The 16382-nt window shown below is 35.5% G+C and overlaps 1 protein-coding gene and 1 pseudogene across 4 annotated transcripts in view; one reads left to right on the top strand and one right to left on the bottom strand.

The window, feature by feature from the left end:
* The window catches only part of EXOC6B (exocyst complex component 6B), a 586102-nt gene that overhangs the window by 390965 nt on the left and 178755 nt on the right, over positions 1-16382 (top strand). For all 4 annotated transcript variants that reach the window (XM_054701727.1, XM_054701728.1, XM_054701726.1 and 1 more), the window contains one exon: positions 9376-9517. In XM_054701727.1, the coding sequence (XP_054557702.1) occupies positions 9376-9517 (142 nt within the window). The remainder of the gene's footprint in view (positions 1-9375; positions 9518-16382) is intronic.
* On the bottom strand, positions 5955-6681 carry LOC119259632 (peptidyl-prolyl cis-trans isomerase A-like; annotated as a pseudogene).

Here is a 16382-nt window from a genome sequence, read left to right as displayed (position 1 = left end):
CATTATCTTCATTTTACTAATGAGGAATTTGAATCTAACCAAAATTAAGCAACTTTTCTAAATGTCATAAAAGTGATAAAGCCAGGATTTGAACCTGTTAGTATGAGCCAATGTCCTTACTCTTCTGTGCATCACTTCATCTCTGGTACTATCTCATTCCCATAAAATAGACATGATGGCTCATGACTATTCTCCCATAGTGAGATTAGTTAGAAAGCTAATTAAATTCTTATAAAGAAGATCTGAAATGATTTCCCTGAGAGAAACCTGAGGATTTAAAATGTCCTGAAATGAAGCATTTGTTATTGGCAGAAAATAACAAACCAAAACACCTTCAGCATACAATAGCTCAAAAAAGCAAGAAAAACTCAGGCTAATGAGGTGTTTGGGAGGAGAAATGCTCTTATTTAGGGTATTGACCGGTTAGGAACTGAGTAAGAAGTTGTATGTGGAAGTTAAAAGCGACTGGCTGGCAGACAGTCAGGCGTCTGTACCATTGTGTTTTGTAAACTTTCTCCTATGGCTGTGGTGTGTTTTTTCTAAGCCCACTTAATTTTTTATGAGGTTTGTAAAGGTCTTGAATAAACAATTGAGATTATAGAGGTTTTCCTGGAAGCTTTGGTTAATATTTTAATACGCTTTGCTTTGTCACATTATTAAATAACTTATTGGAAACATTGAAAAAGGTTTCTTTTATTTTTCCTTCTTCTTTTTTTTCCCTTTTATCCCCCCCAATAGTTGAACATCAAAACTGAATGCCGTTTTTAGCTGATTTTCTCTCTTCTTTCTACTCTACCTTCATTCCTCTACAGATTACTTCTGGATTGGGGATCCACCATCTGGGAGGCCTCCTCTTAAAATGCACTTCAAGTGAAATTACAGTTTAGAGGGTATATCTTGAAACTTAGCCAGTGACTGTAAATGTATGTAGTAAGAGAGGTCTGGAGAAAGGGAGAAGGAATTGGATAGGGCTGGAAAACAGAAACTAATAGAACTTTGGAGATTACCTCATCATGACCTTTTGCTCATTAATATTTGAATCTGATTGTTTGGCATCTTGGTTGCAGTCTGGTGAAATGTCAAACATGGCAAAAATGAAATACCTCAAAGACATTTCTGTGTTAATGAGATGACTTGATAAAGTTGACCTTTAACCTGAACAAGGGTTGAGAAAAGAGAAAGGAAGAGTTTTTATTTCTCATTGTGAGGAATAATGTGTAGTAGTAATTATTATTTGTAAAGTACTTTATATTACCTCATTTTGAGTTGTAACCACTTGAAAACATTTTGATGTTGGATGTAATGAAGGTCACCCAGCAAGTCCTACCACTTTTGTGACGCCCTCCCTGACTATTTTGGCCTCATAACCTTTTCTTCTAAAATCATATAGTGTTTAGTTTATTCTGCTCAATTTAGCACTTAATTACATGTTCTCCTTGATTTACTTCAGAACAGGAAGTACGCTTTCCACTTTTTTGCATGACAGAATTTTTTGGTTTAAAAGAAGAAAATCTTATGATTCTGTAAAAAGTATAAATGATTAGTGAAACATTATACACTCAAAAAGTACATTTTAAGCAAATATACCCTTTGTTTTTCTCAATGGTTTTCTATATTCACATGGGAGTAAATCATGGGAGTAAAAACCATGCTAATATAATCATGAGATCTTTACTGAGTACTTAAATAAGTCAGATACTATGATGAATGCATAGGAATTCTTTCTAACTCTTATAACAATCTTATTTTTAGATGATGAAACCAAACAAAGGTTAAAGTAAATGTTCTAAGGTATTGTATTTAATGTGTTCATTTTCATTAAGCCACATCACTGTAATTTCTCTATTTACTTTTTTTTCTTTGATTTTGCTCTACTACCTTTTTTGGCCTTTGGTGGTGGTAGAACATACAAGTTAAGACATCTGTTGCTAGTATTATTGTTGTTTTATAATGGGCTAGTACTGATTGCTTGGCCATACCCTTTATCCTTTATTGTGAATTTGAGTTTAAAAGACACATAAATGTATGCATTGTCTATAAAGCAAAAATGTTTGCCAAACTGATAATGGGAATAATGAGATAAATTCTTTAAATGACTATTATAGCTTTCTCTGGTTTGATATAAATTGGTAAATTAAAAGATTCTTTTGGGTTCTCGTTGTGATGCCACAACTAGTAATGGACTTATCCTCAAATCATAAACAACTCTAAAAACTATACAAAAACTAAAAACCAGAGTATTTTCAAAAGAAGAAAGGGGTTAATGCCTGGTATGTCAATAAGAATAGACTTTAGGGAAACAGCGTACCAAAGGAAAAAAGAATAGCAGAAAATGAACCCCCCAAAAAAGTCTTTATGAAACTCCCCTTCTAAGCTGCACATGAAAGAACATATTTTCTGGTTTTAAAAGACAACAGTTGCTGGAATATTGATAACAGTAATTATACTAGAAGTTGCATAACAGAGACAATGAGGATTGGACCCATGTGACAACCCAACAAACACTAAAGTTCTTCAGTTTAGCCATCATTAATATCTTTTGCACAGATTAAGAACAAGGTCCTAAGAGTAAAGGCAAATCGAAAATAAGCCCACTGTAACTTTGAAAACAAACCTGACAAAATCAAGGTGATCTACCAATAATTTAACTGCTTGCCTGAACAAAAATTAAAGGAAGAGAATATAATCTAGAACTTATTATCTATAGTGTATGGCATACAAAACAAAGTTTCTTAACAATATAATAAGCAGAAAATGTTGACCAATAATCAAAAATTAAAATAGTCAATAGAAACAGATCATTAGATAACCCTGATACTCATGCTAGCAGACAAAGATTTCAAAATAACTATTACTAATATGTTAAAGAAAGCAGAGGTAACAGGAAAGAATGTACAAAATACAAAAAGGGATGTTATGTGAACAGATGTTAATAATTAAATATGTATTCTAGTATAGAAAAATACAAAATTTGCTCATTAGGTGAAGATTAAAAAATGCATCACATGAGTTTAACACAGATTCAACAAAGCAAAAGTCAAGATAAGTAAACTCAGAGATATATCTATAAAAAAAAGAAAATACATAAATTTAAATACATATAGAGTGGGCCTCCCCGGTGGCGCAGCGGTTGAGCGCTGGGTTGCGAAGCTGCGCGCGGCCTCTGCGGCGCCGGTTCGATCCCCGGCTGCTCCCCGGCCACCGGAGGAGGGTCCCACATGGCGCGCAGACCTCTCCTGCCGCCCGCTGCTCCCCTCAGCAGTGTACTTCGGTCCTTCTGCCTGCTCTGCTCCCCGCTCTGGCTCTGGTGAATTCTCTCGCCCTCCCGCGCTTCTGACTGTACCCAGTGCATGTATAAACAAAAAACAAACAAAGAAACCAGCAAACAAATAAATAAAGCATGCCTCTATAAAAAAAAAAAAAAAATAAATACATATAGAGAAAAAAATTCATTTTAGAAATGGAACGGGCCATAAAAGAGAGATGGAATACAATTGAAAACTGTAACATAAATATGTACTTGGAGTTCCAGAAGGAGAGGAGAGAATGATAATAGTACGGAAATAGTACTTAAGTAATAATGCTTGTGAATTTCCAATATCTGAGAAAATGCATCAATTGCTCAGTAAGCCCCTGAAATATAAATACAAAGAAAACTATTTCTAAGCATATCATGGTCAGATTGCTGAATATTAAATGTACAGAAAAATCTTAAAATCAGTTATAAAATAAAAATACATTCGAAGGGGGATATTAAGAACAATGACAGAGTTGTCAGAAACAGTGGAGGACAAAGAACAATAAAATGAAACTTTCAAAATTCCAAAAGTACTATATATTATAATTCAGTAAACAGGAAAAATATCTTTCAAAAATAAAGGTGAGCTTCTCATTGATGGGCATAATGCATTAACTGGTGTCAGATTTATTCTCAACCACAAATATTTGAAATACCAAACAAAATAAATGAAATAACTTCTTCCATATAGTGGACAGTAGGCCATGTGGGACGGTGAACTCTGAAAGGTAAACAAATGAAGTCCCTGCAGGTGCTTTGCAGACTGTTGTTCAGGAAGGGGTAGTCTGAGCAAAACCTGAGAGTATTGTTGAGGTAAGAAGACAAAGAGTGGAATTTGGGGAAGAAGTTGCCAATATTTTCAAGGAAGTACTTTTTTTTTTAAACTTTTTTTTTTTTTTAAGATTTATTTATTTATACAAGCACTGGGTACAGTCAGAAGCACGGGAGGATGAGAGAATTCACCAGAGCCAGAGCAGACAACAGAACAGGCAGACTGACAAAGTACACTGCTGAGGGGAGCAGTGGGCGGCAGGAGAGGTCTGCGCACCATGTGGGACCCTCGCCCAGCGGCTGGGGCTCTAACCGGCACTGCAGAGGCTGCGGGCAGCTTTGCAGCCCAGCACTCAACCGCTGAGCCACCAGGGGAGGCCCTCAAGGAAGTACTTTTGAGAAGAGCAATAGGACTGGAAGTCTGCATTGGGATCCCTTTGAAGCTTTGACTGACTAATAAGCTATTTGTGTGTAGGTCTTTGAGGGCATGTTAAAAAACAACTTCCAGGCCACAGAGGGTGGGCACAGATGCCAGAACTCACATAGGATGGAAGGTGTTCAAATATTGAAGGGACTCATGAAGGATTCTATAGTGTCACCACAGGTGTGGCTAGTAATGAGCTCAAAGTAACTAGAAAAAATAAGATTCTAATCTCTACATAAAGTACATATGAACAAACTTCATAATTTCACACTGACCCAAAAGAAACTGAACTGTTTACCATAAAGTCAACACTCTAAAAGGAAATCCAACAAAATGAAGATACCCAACAAAATGATAGTAACAATATATAGTGTTCAATAAAAATTTACTAGACAAAAGAAGCAGGAAAATACAATCCATAACAAGTAAAAATGATCCGTCCACAAAACAGATGCAGAAATGACAGCATTAGAAGACAAATGCTTTAAAAATGCTCTCATTATCTCTCTTTTTTTTTGTCTCTCCCATACAAGCATGCTCAATATGTACACAATTTCAAGGTAAATATAAATATAAAGAAAAATACAAGTTATATAACATGAATCAAATGAACTTCTAAATCATCTACAGTGTTGTAAACCAATGTTATCTCAATGAAAAAATGATAGTTTTAAAAATCAACAAAAATTATACCTGCTACTAAAGAAGCATTAAGAAAAAATGTGTCACAAGGATTTAAAAATGATATATCAATAAAAGAAAAAATATATCAGAAATGAAAAATATTCTGAATTAAATTTGCAGTAAAAATTAGCAATGGTGGAAGATAAGATTGAGAAACTGATAAATGGAAACTATCCACACTGATTTAGAAAGAGAAGTAAAGGATGAAAATTTTGCATAAGTTCAGTTAGTTGTGGGACAGTATTAGGCAGTGTCACATATGTCTGATACTGGATTCCTAGGAGAGGAGAAAAAGGAGCAATAGGAAAATTGTTTGAAGAAATCATGACTTGAAAAGAAATTTTAAGTTGATGAAAACTATAAACCCATATTTCCAAGAAACCCAATGAATATCAAGCAGGACGCACACACACACACACACACACACACACACACCCCTGTTTTAGTGTAAGAGTGTGACATTTATTACAGTTATTTAGGTGGTGGTTTAGTGGAATGACACAGATTTAGGATTGGATAAAATTACTAAATAACTATATGAGCTTGTCTAAATTTTTAAGGGCAAATACTTGTTGTTAATTGTTAATTTCATAATCATAAACTTTACTCTGTGATCCAGCTACCCTTGGAAGGGGATAAGGAATATGCAAAACCCAGAGAACTGTAGGGAGAAAATAAAGATTATTGGATATTTTAAGCAGATAGGAATGGAGGGGTCCTCTCCTGAGCTACAGAAGGAATGGTCTGATGGTTAAGATAAAACACAAATCACGTGTATTAGATCTGTCCACAGTCAGCAATGGTGATCTTCATGGCTTCCACAATATTCATGCCCTCCTTCACCTTGCCGAAGACCATATGCTTTCCATGCAACCACTCAGTCTTTGGCAGATGGAAAACTGGGAACCATTTGTGCTGGGTCCAATATTTGCCATGGGCATGATGCTGGGGCTTGTATGCTTCAGGATGAAATTCTCATCATTGAATTTCTCCCCTTGGATGGACTTACTGCCAGTGCCATTATGCAGTGTGACATCACACCCTGGCACATAAATCCTGGACTAATTCTGTGAAAGCTAGAACCTTTATAACCAAATCCTTTCTCCCCAGTGCTCAGAGCATGAAAGTTTCCTGCTGTCTTTGGAACTTTGTCTGCAAACAGCTCAAAGGAGACAGGGCCCAAGGGCTTGCTCTCAATAGCGATGTCCAAGAACACGGTGGGCTGTGCCACACAGGAGGTCTGGCATTGACGGTGTCTGCAAGACCTAAATTTTTAATCTTTCAAAGCCTTAATTTATTCATCCACAAGAAGGAATTATACCAACTTTTAGGAATGATTGTGAAAATTGAATGAAATACCCTATCAGTTTTCTAAGTATTATATATTTGGGGCATATAGTAGTACCCAAGTTATGGAGTTCCTTTCCCTTTTCTCTGACTTTTGATCAGCTGTGAGTCTTTCGGCATCTGCTTTCAGTCTACTCTCATTACACTGCGCTCTCATTTCTCTTCTCTCCACTCCCTCTCACTGTTGAACAGCTACAGGGCTTCTCAGACCTTGGACCTGCTCCTGTGAGAGTTCACATGGGACATAGCCTGACAACTCTGCTGGACTCTATGCCTCCTTAGTGGTAGCCGTTCCAGGTCTCCAGAGTATTTAATTGAAAAGAAGCCATTTAATGTGCATTTCTTTTTAAATGTGAATTTTCTTTTATGTTTCCATTGTCACTTTTCCACTTGGTTTCCACAACTCCCTAATTTTAGTATTTCCATTTATTATTTTAAATCATCTGCAGAGATTGTAGATCTTCAGAACATACATTTTTAGTATGTATACTAAAATAGGACATTGTTTATTATTCTGCTATTTTTATGCTGTAGTACTTTGGTCAGATAAATAAAACTTTCAAAAATATTCAATCTCACCAAGTAATCAAAGACATAAAATCATAACATATCTCTTGTTTTTAGAAAAAAAATTAATAATTGTACGCTGTGCTGGTTACTTGCAATTAAATATATTCTTAGAAATATCTGGGAACATTATAAATCAGAACATACCTCAGGCAAAGTAGTTTATAGTTTGATACTTGGGAATTTGATTTCTATCTGTGTTTCATATGCATTATTCATTTGCATTATGAGTCAAAATATTAATATCTTGCATCCTAGTAGGTTTGAGAAATAATCTTAAAAGAATTATCTAATGTATATAAAAGATAATCAAATTTGAAAATTCATTTGAGATGTTATTATGTTTTTTCCATTTAAAGTCTGATTCTTTTGTGGAAGGCCTTCATCCAGAGAAACAAATGAAATCAACATGTAAAAGGACACTATAGTCAGAATCTAACATTTTCTTTTTTAAATTATTTTTTATTTATAGAAATTTTACATCATTATTCATTTTTAAACAATGTTTGCTTTCTTTTCTCAGAATTTTCACCACCAATGCACCCATACAACACCACCACAGTCCCCTGTGCTCCTCCCTCCCTCCTTCTGATCCCTCTCCCTCCCCTTCCATTGATGGATGTCTCTGATTTATAGGTGTCTGTTTATTTTTGTTTTGTTTTGTAGTATCTTGTATTATTCTTTTTTTCCCTGATGCCTTCTTTGGTTCCCTATATTCCTCCTATAAGTGAAACCGACTGATATTTTTCTTTTTCCTTCTGACTTATTTCACTGAGCTACACTGCTGGTGGGAGTGCAAACTGGTCCAACCACTGTAGAAAGCTGTATGGCAGTTCCTCAGGCTACTAAAAATGGAGCTACCATATGACTCAGCAATTCCACTCCTAGGACACAAAAACATTGATTCAAAAGAACACCTGTACTCTTATGTTTATTGCAGCACTATTTCTAATAGGTAAAACCTGGAAACAACCCAAATGCCCAAAAGTAGACAACTAGATCAAGAAGATGTGGTGTATATACACAATGGAATACTATTTAGCAATCAAATAAGATAAACTCATGCCATTCGCAGCAACTGGATGGAGCTAGAAGAATCTAACATTTTCATGATTTCTTACTCCTAGAATGGAATGCAGTGAAATAATTGATAAACTACAGCCATATAGTATATTGCATTAAAATTTTTCATAGATAATTGAAACAACAAAGCAAATTGGAAAAAAAAATTGCGACATACCATATGTATTATAGAAATTTTCAAAATACATTAAATAATACAATACAATTGTTTCCTATTACATACTTGCCATAATTTTTTTTTAATTAAAATGGTATATCTAACACCAGTAGTGTTTACCTATTCACCTCTGGGTAGCGGGAAGAAATTGATTAAGGGATAATACAGGGACTTCAACCACATTTATAATATTTGGTGGATATGTATTTTTATCATATAATTCTGTGTATCTTCCTACATGGTTGAAATATTTTATAATTTCAAAAAAGAAGTCTCTATTGACTAATATGAAAATTTAGACTTTTAAACATCAGAGTAGATGATAAATAACAAACATAAATTGCATATATATTTGGGAAAAAGTGAATATATTTTCTATGATGTATAAATTAGAACTGGGAATGAGATGTGATTCACTAAATATAATATGTTTGATTCTTTTAAAGAAAATAATAAAATATTAATTTAATGTCACTATTTAAGAAATTCGCTCAGGGTTTATGTTCTTAAACCTCTGTTCATTTTTCAAGAAAACCAGATATGTCCTTTCATTTTTTTTTTTTTACCCAGTAAACTTTTATTATAAAGCAATAAACACTTTTGTTTCTAGATAGGTCACAGATTGTTGTTTTCGTATTATTTTTAAGATTATGGTAGTTTTTGGAAGGGACTTTTTAAAATTTGTTTATTGTGGAAAAATTTCTTCTCAGTTTAAACAAAATTTTGATTAGTATTTTGAATATTGTTTATCTGTTGTTGACTTAGAAAAAACAAGAGTTTTTGACTAAATAGCTGGGCTTTCTGAATTTTTACTTAGTGTTATCACTGCCAGTGATGGAGTGATGGAGCTGACACTGACAGTGATGGAGCTAAAATTGAAGATGATTGCCACCAGATGCTATAAAATTCAAGATTATTTGAGTGCAGGGTATCAGGATAAAGAGAACCTCAAAGAAAATGCCAAATGAAAAGTCAGCGAATTTAATTTCTGTTGGAGTTTCATTTTAATCCATTAACATTTTGATTTACACTCTTGTATTTCAGGGAAAGGTGGCCCAGACAGCATGTATGTCAGCTTGCAAGCATTTAGCCACATCGTTGATGCAACTTTTGCTGGAAGCTGAAGTAAGGCAGCTCACCTTGGGAGCATTACAACAGTTCAACTTGGATGTCAGAGAATGTGAACGTAAGACAGTAAACCATCCCTTTGCTTGTTTGTCCTACCTGTATCCTCACGTTTTGTGGGGAAAAAATGTTTTTTTCTGTGGGATTATTGTTTCTGATGGAGTCAAAGAATACTTAGATGATAGAGACAACTTACAGGACACCTAGAAACAGTATGTATCAGCAAGCTAATTTGAACACCCAAAAGTGCATCGGCCCGTATTTAGAACACAGATGATTCTGAACTACAAGGAAGTTTGCAATTTAGAGGGGGATATAATGCAAACATGCATTTAATAGATACCAAAGAAAACCTGATTAGTCCAAAAACTTCAAAAGAATGGATTCCGTACCTATTTCCTTTTAATGTTATATTTTGAAAGTATTTTTGTATCTTATCTGCAAACTCTCCTTAGTCTGATGAACAAATGGTGTGTACATTTATCAGTCAGAAATGCTTTCTATTGCAGGAAACAGAAGACCTAGGACAAAGTATTTTAAACAAAAAGGGTTTATTTTCCTCAGAAGCAATCAGTTATTGATTTAGTTGTTTGATGATTCATCAAGAACCCAGACTCTCCTTCCCTCTCCCCTGCCGTACTTAAAAGAGTGTGCACTTTTCATCTCAATATATATTACAGTCAGATGATACCCACATCCAATACAAGAAAAAGGGGCCAACCTCACCTATTCTTTTTATTAAGAAAATAAAAACCTTTTCAGGAGACTCCTCACAACTTTCCCTGTGTGTTACCCATCAGAGGCAGTTGCATAGTCACATCCACATCTAAGGGAGTTTGTGAGATTGAGTATCTGGCATAGTTGGCATAGTTGATTCATCATGAGTCATGTACTTGGAGTTGAACACAAAATTCAGGTTTGGTTAGGAAGAAAGAAGGAAGGATTGAAGAACGTTATGGTGTTCGTTATGCTGTCAGTGAGAAATGAAAATGAACAAAAATGATTGACTCCTAGAAATTTTCTTTCTGATCCTAAGAAAGTTAAAATAGTGGAAAATTCCATGCATGAGTCTGCTAACACTTCTGCCCTGACTTTTTTTTTTTTCCTGCTTATTGATTTCCTTTGGTTGACTATTAATGGCTGGAAATTAAGGATTCATTGGCTATGCTACTTTTAATTTAAAAAGGTATTATAGGGCTTCCCCGGTGGCACAGCGATTGAACGCTGGTTTGCGAAGCTGCCCGCAGCCTCTGCAGCGCCAGTTCGATCCCCGGCTGCTCCCTGGCCACCGGAGGAGGGTCCCGCATGGCATGCAGACCTCTCCTGCCGCCCGCTGCTCCCCTCAGCAGTGTACTTTGGTCCTTCTGCCTGCTCTGCTCCCCACTCTGGCTCTGGTGAATTCTCTCACCCTCCCACGCTTCTGACTGTACCCAGTGCTTGTATAAATAAATAAAAATAAATCTTAAAAAAAAAATCTTAAAAAAGATTTATTTAAAAAAATAATAAAAAATAAAAAAGGTATTATAGAGATTTTTAGTTCTAGTCATCATAGAGTAATAGGTATCTAAATTACCTTCTGCCATAAATGACTATAAACTGGCTTAACTCTATGAAGCAACACTTTTCATGCATTGGACAGCAGACAGCACACGACTGTAATCCTTCAAAGAGGGCACATGCACCGGGTAAACTTGACATTGACTCTCATTTTCTGTTTGGAGGCACTAGCCAAACAGCAACACAGCAAAGTAGATACCAAATAAGAGCAGGGTTTAGAAAAAAACAAAAACAAAACAAAACAAAGCAGAAACCTCAGAGATTGCCGTGTAGAGCTAGTGAGGCAGCTGGAATTTGTGGGACAAGATACTCAAGAACAGGCAGTTGCTCAGAGATGTAGCTCTAGAAATCTGCATTGGAAAACCCTTGAGTCTTGCCTTGGCAAAACTCTGTGAGACTTGACAGAGAACAGCCACTGAGAATCTGTGAGCTAAATAGGAATATCTGAGGTCACAGAGTGCTGGGGGACACTGGAATTCTGACATCCAGAGAGGGAAACCAGCTAAACACTGTATGCATTCAGTTAGACTCCAAAGGTTAGGCCTTAACAGTGCTACTTAAGCTCTACAGTAAGAACCAATCTTGATCCATCCTAGCAAAGCCTAATAATAAGAAATGACAGGTTAAAAGTTCGTCAACCAGTTAAATAACTGCTTGCCAACAAACAAACAAAGATAACAACAGCAAAAAACCAAACTCAACAGTCATTAATGAGTCAGTAAGAATTCTAGACTCCTGATTTTTAGTTCCAGTCATCATAGAGTAATAGCATTCACATAGCATTCACAATTTCACTGCAAATGCTGAAATTAGACATCAAAAAGGCTGGAAATATGAATCATAGCAGAAGGAAAAAAGGCAATAGATATAGGTGCCCTAATGACACAAATGTTAAAAATAACAAACAAGATCTTTACAAAACCTAATATATATATATAATATATATAAAGAACTTAAATATATTTAAGAGCTTAAATATATATATTAAGTTCTCAGTATATATACTGAAGGAAAGATGAACATAGTCATTTAACTGTAGCTAAATTTGTGTTTCATAGAAACTATTCATACTGATTCAAAAATCTCAATACATCTTTAGAAGAAAGAACAAAAAAATCACTCCTAGGCACATTATGGTCCAATTGCTTAAAAATAAAAATGATTTAAAAAAACACAGAAAATGTCTACAATCTCCCTTTTCCCACACTTTAGTCTAGAATCTTGGCATACCTTATTAAGAAAAGACATATAACTCCCTTCCACTTGAATCTGGGCAGGCAGTGACTTGATTCTAACTGATGGAATATTGCAGAAGTGTCCTTGTGAGTTTTGTGACTGGATCAAAAAAGACAATGCAGTCTCCATCTCCTTAGTTAGTCTCCCTACTTTGAGGAAGTTCACACTTCCTCATGGAGACACCACATAGAGAAGCCCTGATGCCTGACATTTTGAATTTTATGTTATTGGTGCTGTGTTTAATTGTATTCTTTTAAACTGTGTTAGGTTTTGTTAAAACCTGCATTTAAGTTACTTGGAATTGACTGTATCCTGTTGAGTCTTGCTTTTAAGGTTATAGTGGGTCCAGAGGAGTCTGTTGTCTAGGCCTTATGTAACTCCAGGCCTTAAGCAATGCCCTGGATGTGATGGATTTTGATGCATGCCCCCAGTATCTGGAGATCTTTCATCTCTGGCTTGTGGGAATATTAAATATGCCCAGCTCTATAAGAGCTCCACAAATTACTCTGCCTATTCATCTCTGGTGGTTCTTTCTTCCCATACATGCACAGGTTAGAAATCCATCAAATATTCAATGGGGCCCTTCTGTAGTTTTCCTGAGAGCTCACATTTGCATTTTTCTCCTGGCTGGTGCTTTGCCCTCCAAATACTAGTTGCCTCAGCATTCTGGACTACAATCTCTCATTTTTTGATCATGCTATCATGTTTTGTTTGGATTTTCTCCTTTTGCCCAACTTGCTTCAAAGTCTGAAAACTAACTCTTGTCATGCTCTCCTGTGCTGTTGTAGTCCTGCACTGCTGTAGTCTAATATCCAGAATCATTTTTCAAATGCTAAGTCGAGTTTTACAGTTTGTTTTTTTTTTTTACAGTGAGAAGATAAGTTCTTTTCCTATTTTGCCATCACATCTAGTAGCAGAATCAAGTAAATTATCTTTTCAAGGTTTTAAAAAAACTTACAGAAGTAATACCTACTCTTTGTGGAAAATTTGGTAGGGGGATTGTGGAAAGTACAAAAAAAAACTTACCATAATTTCATCATTAGTACTAAACACAATTCTAGGGCTTTCATTCAGACTTAATAATATCTAGTGGCCACAGAATTATTTCTAGAAGCCATCCATCAGATTCTTTGTATCTAGTTAGCCTAAATTGTTTCACAAGCCTCTCTCTTAACCAGCTTTTACCAGGAGAATAAAAACATAATGATTAGCTAGATAGAACAAGGTTGATTTTTGATGCTAAGTATGAAGTAATCCTTTTCTAAGTTTTGAGGAAAGAGTAGACTCGATCAACCAATTAATACTATTGGTTAAATAACACAGCCTGATGAATGATTGGGAATGACTACATGAACTGCATTTTTGATAGAGCTAACAGATAAAGAGAAGTGAAGGATGATAAAGCTAACATATATGAACCTTAAGGCAGAGGAAGGCTGGGCTGGGAGAAGTACTGAATGTACATCTTATGATGCTTGAACCTGAAGTACATTTTATGAACTTCACTGAAGAAGAATGAGCAGCTTGTACTTGAGAGAACTATAGGGGAAATAGTATACTTAGTAGAGAGCTAGCTTTCAGATAAGATTGAGATGGAGAGATCATTTCATGAAAAGGTACAATAATAGAGTTTGTTAATCATGCACAGAGGGGTTACTAGAGTCAGCACCTTATCTGAAAGCCATTCAAATTTTGTAATAACCTTTCAGACTGAGGATCAGCTTGAAGCTAAAATTTGTTGGACCTAACAGTGCCTCCGATAACCATATTACCACTGAATTCCCCCCCACAAACACATATTTTAGAGCCACCAAGCTTCATTGATTTAGAATTTAATGCTTTATTTCTGATTGGCAGTAATTTGTCTGCCAAGAAACTTTCCATGGACATTTATTTTACTTTAAAAGAAAGAATTCTATTCTATGTCTTTTGCTATACCATCCCCCTCATTTTTTTTCTTTAGATGCTCAGTGGTCTATAAAAAATCCTAAAGAAATGATACATAAGATTCAAGTAACTATACAGAGGCGTATAAAAGCAGCCCCAAATGACAAGATAATTAACACTTACATCTTTCTACCCAGTGGTGTGTGCATGAGGTATTTTCCCTATTGTCTGTGAGTCCTTGGAAGAACTGGATAGGTCCTGAAAGAAGTTAAACTCTGGACAAGATAGAATTTAAATGTACCTTGAGTGTTTGACTCTGAGGCCTGGGCTGCCACTTTCTTAGATCCTAAATACATGAAGAAATTATGTGCATTACTATGAGCCTGGTTGATAATGTTAAAGATTTAGCCATTAAGAACATAAGCTTGGGCCTCCCCTGGTGGCACAGTGGTTGAGCGCTGGGCTTCGAAGCTGCCCGCAGCTTCTGCAGAGCCGGTTCGATCCTCGGCCACCAGTGAGGGTCCCACATGGTATGCAGACCTCTCCTGCTGCACCCGCTGCCCCCCTCAGCAGTGTATTTCATCTGTCTGCCTGTTCTGTTCCCCGCTCTGGCTCTGGTGAATTCTCTCATCCTACCACGCTTCTGACTGTACCCAGGGCTTGTATAAATAAAATAAATAAATCTTTAAAAAAAAAAAAAAGAACATAGGCTTTAGAGTCAGCTCGACCAAATGTATTCAAGTCATCCCTTACTTTTAGTATGACCTTGTGTAAATTATTTAATAACCTCTCATAACCCCAATTATGAAATGGAAATAATAGTACCTAGTATTATAATAATGAGGTCAGAATTAAAAGAGATAATTCATGAAAGGGTTTATTTCATGTTAAATATGTAATAAGTAGTTGTTTCTCCTGTTCTTATCATTAGCAGCAGCAATTAATGAATATCATTACTACTCAGATCTTTTACAAACCACTGAAACCTTTGTGAATCTGTTGGGTTTAGAGATATCCTTTTATTTGATATGAGAAATTAAGTTTTATTTCTTGGTGTTTGTCAAAATTCTGTGGTTGTCCTGAAATTTATGATCCCCAGATTGATTATATAATTCTCAGCTTTCTTCTTTTGCAAGAAGTCATTTAGCTCAGCTGTTTGTTGGAGCTACTAGCTACTGCTTAGGGTACTATTATCTAATGGGAGTGTTGTTAGGTAATTCTTACTGTCACGCTACCAAACCAAAGGCTAAAAAATGGACATGATTAGGAATTTGGAGATGGGAAGAAGATACTTTTTCCTTTAAAAATTGATAGTACCTCTGGGTATTTCTGCTTTGTATGGATGTCATCTAACATTTCCATGTGTTTGAAGGTCTAATATCGGGTGTAGATATTAGATATTAGGATCCTGACAGAGAACTGGATTTAAACACTAGCCAGTCTTGATAGCTAAAGCTATTCAAGCATCAAGCCTAGGCTAACAAGACTGGCTGCTGTTTAAATCGAACTCTCAGGATTTAAATCATGAGTTACTGTCATTCACGTACTAGGATTTTCAGTCTGTGTCTGGATTTGGAACTTCCTAAATTTTCTCTTTGCATATCCAAATAGAGAGTTGTAAATTCACATTCCAACCCAATTACTTGCTAACAACATTAATCCAGTAATCTGGGTTCTATGTGGACCCCCTACTCTGTGCAAAGTACCAATTTGGAGGCTGGAGATAAAATAGGAAGCTGTGGATTTAAAATAGGAGAGTGGCTTGATTAGACTTTTATTTTCAGAAGGAGCTCTGTTAATTTATTGGTAGTCTCAGAACCCAGATATAAGGTTGTTGCAATAATCCATGATAGAGATGCTTTGGGAATTTGAACATATTTGTGCATGATAATATAAGTGATAGAATGAATGAATCAACTCATTTAACCTTCTGGGTCTATCATTAAGCTAGAAATACTAATCCTTGTTGTATTTGTCTTAACGTGTTATGATAAAATCAAATGAGAGTATATAAAATCATTTGTAAATAGTCATGTAAATTTTGTTACATTTATTATTTCTTTATCCATATACTTTTATATGCTTTCTTCTTATCCTTTTTCCACTGTTACATGGTATATAGTGTTACAAATTTTCAATTTTTAGTTACCTTCTCATAGCCATAAATTAGCCATGATTTTGATATATTAAAAATGTAACATAATTCCTGCTGTAAGTGAAACTATCTGATAGTTTCCTTTCTCCTT

The sequence above is a fragment of the Talpa occidentalis genome, unplaced genomic scaffold (genome assembly GCF_014898055.3).
Source record: "Talpa occidentalis isolate TD23 unplaced genomic scaffold, MPIMG_talOcc4v2.1 talOcc4.5, whole genome shotgun sequence".
NCBI classification, from domain to species: Eukaryota; Metazoa; Chordata; class Mammalia; order Eulipotyphla; family Talpidae; genus Talpa; species Talpa occidentalis.
Note: the sequence above shows the minus strand (reverse complement) of the source record. Positions and strands in the feature narration are given on the sequence as shown.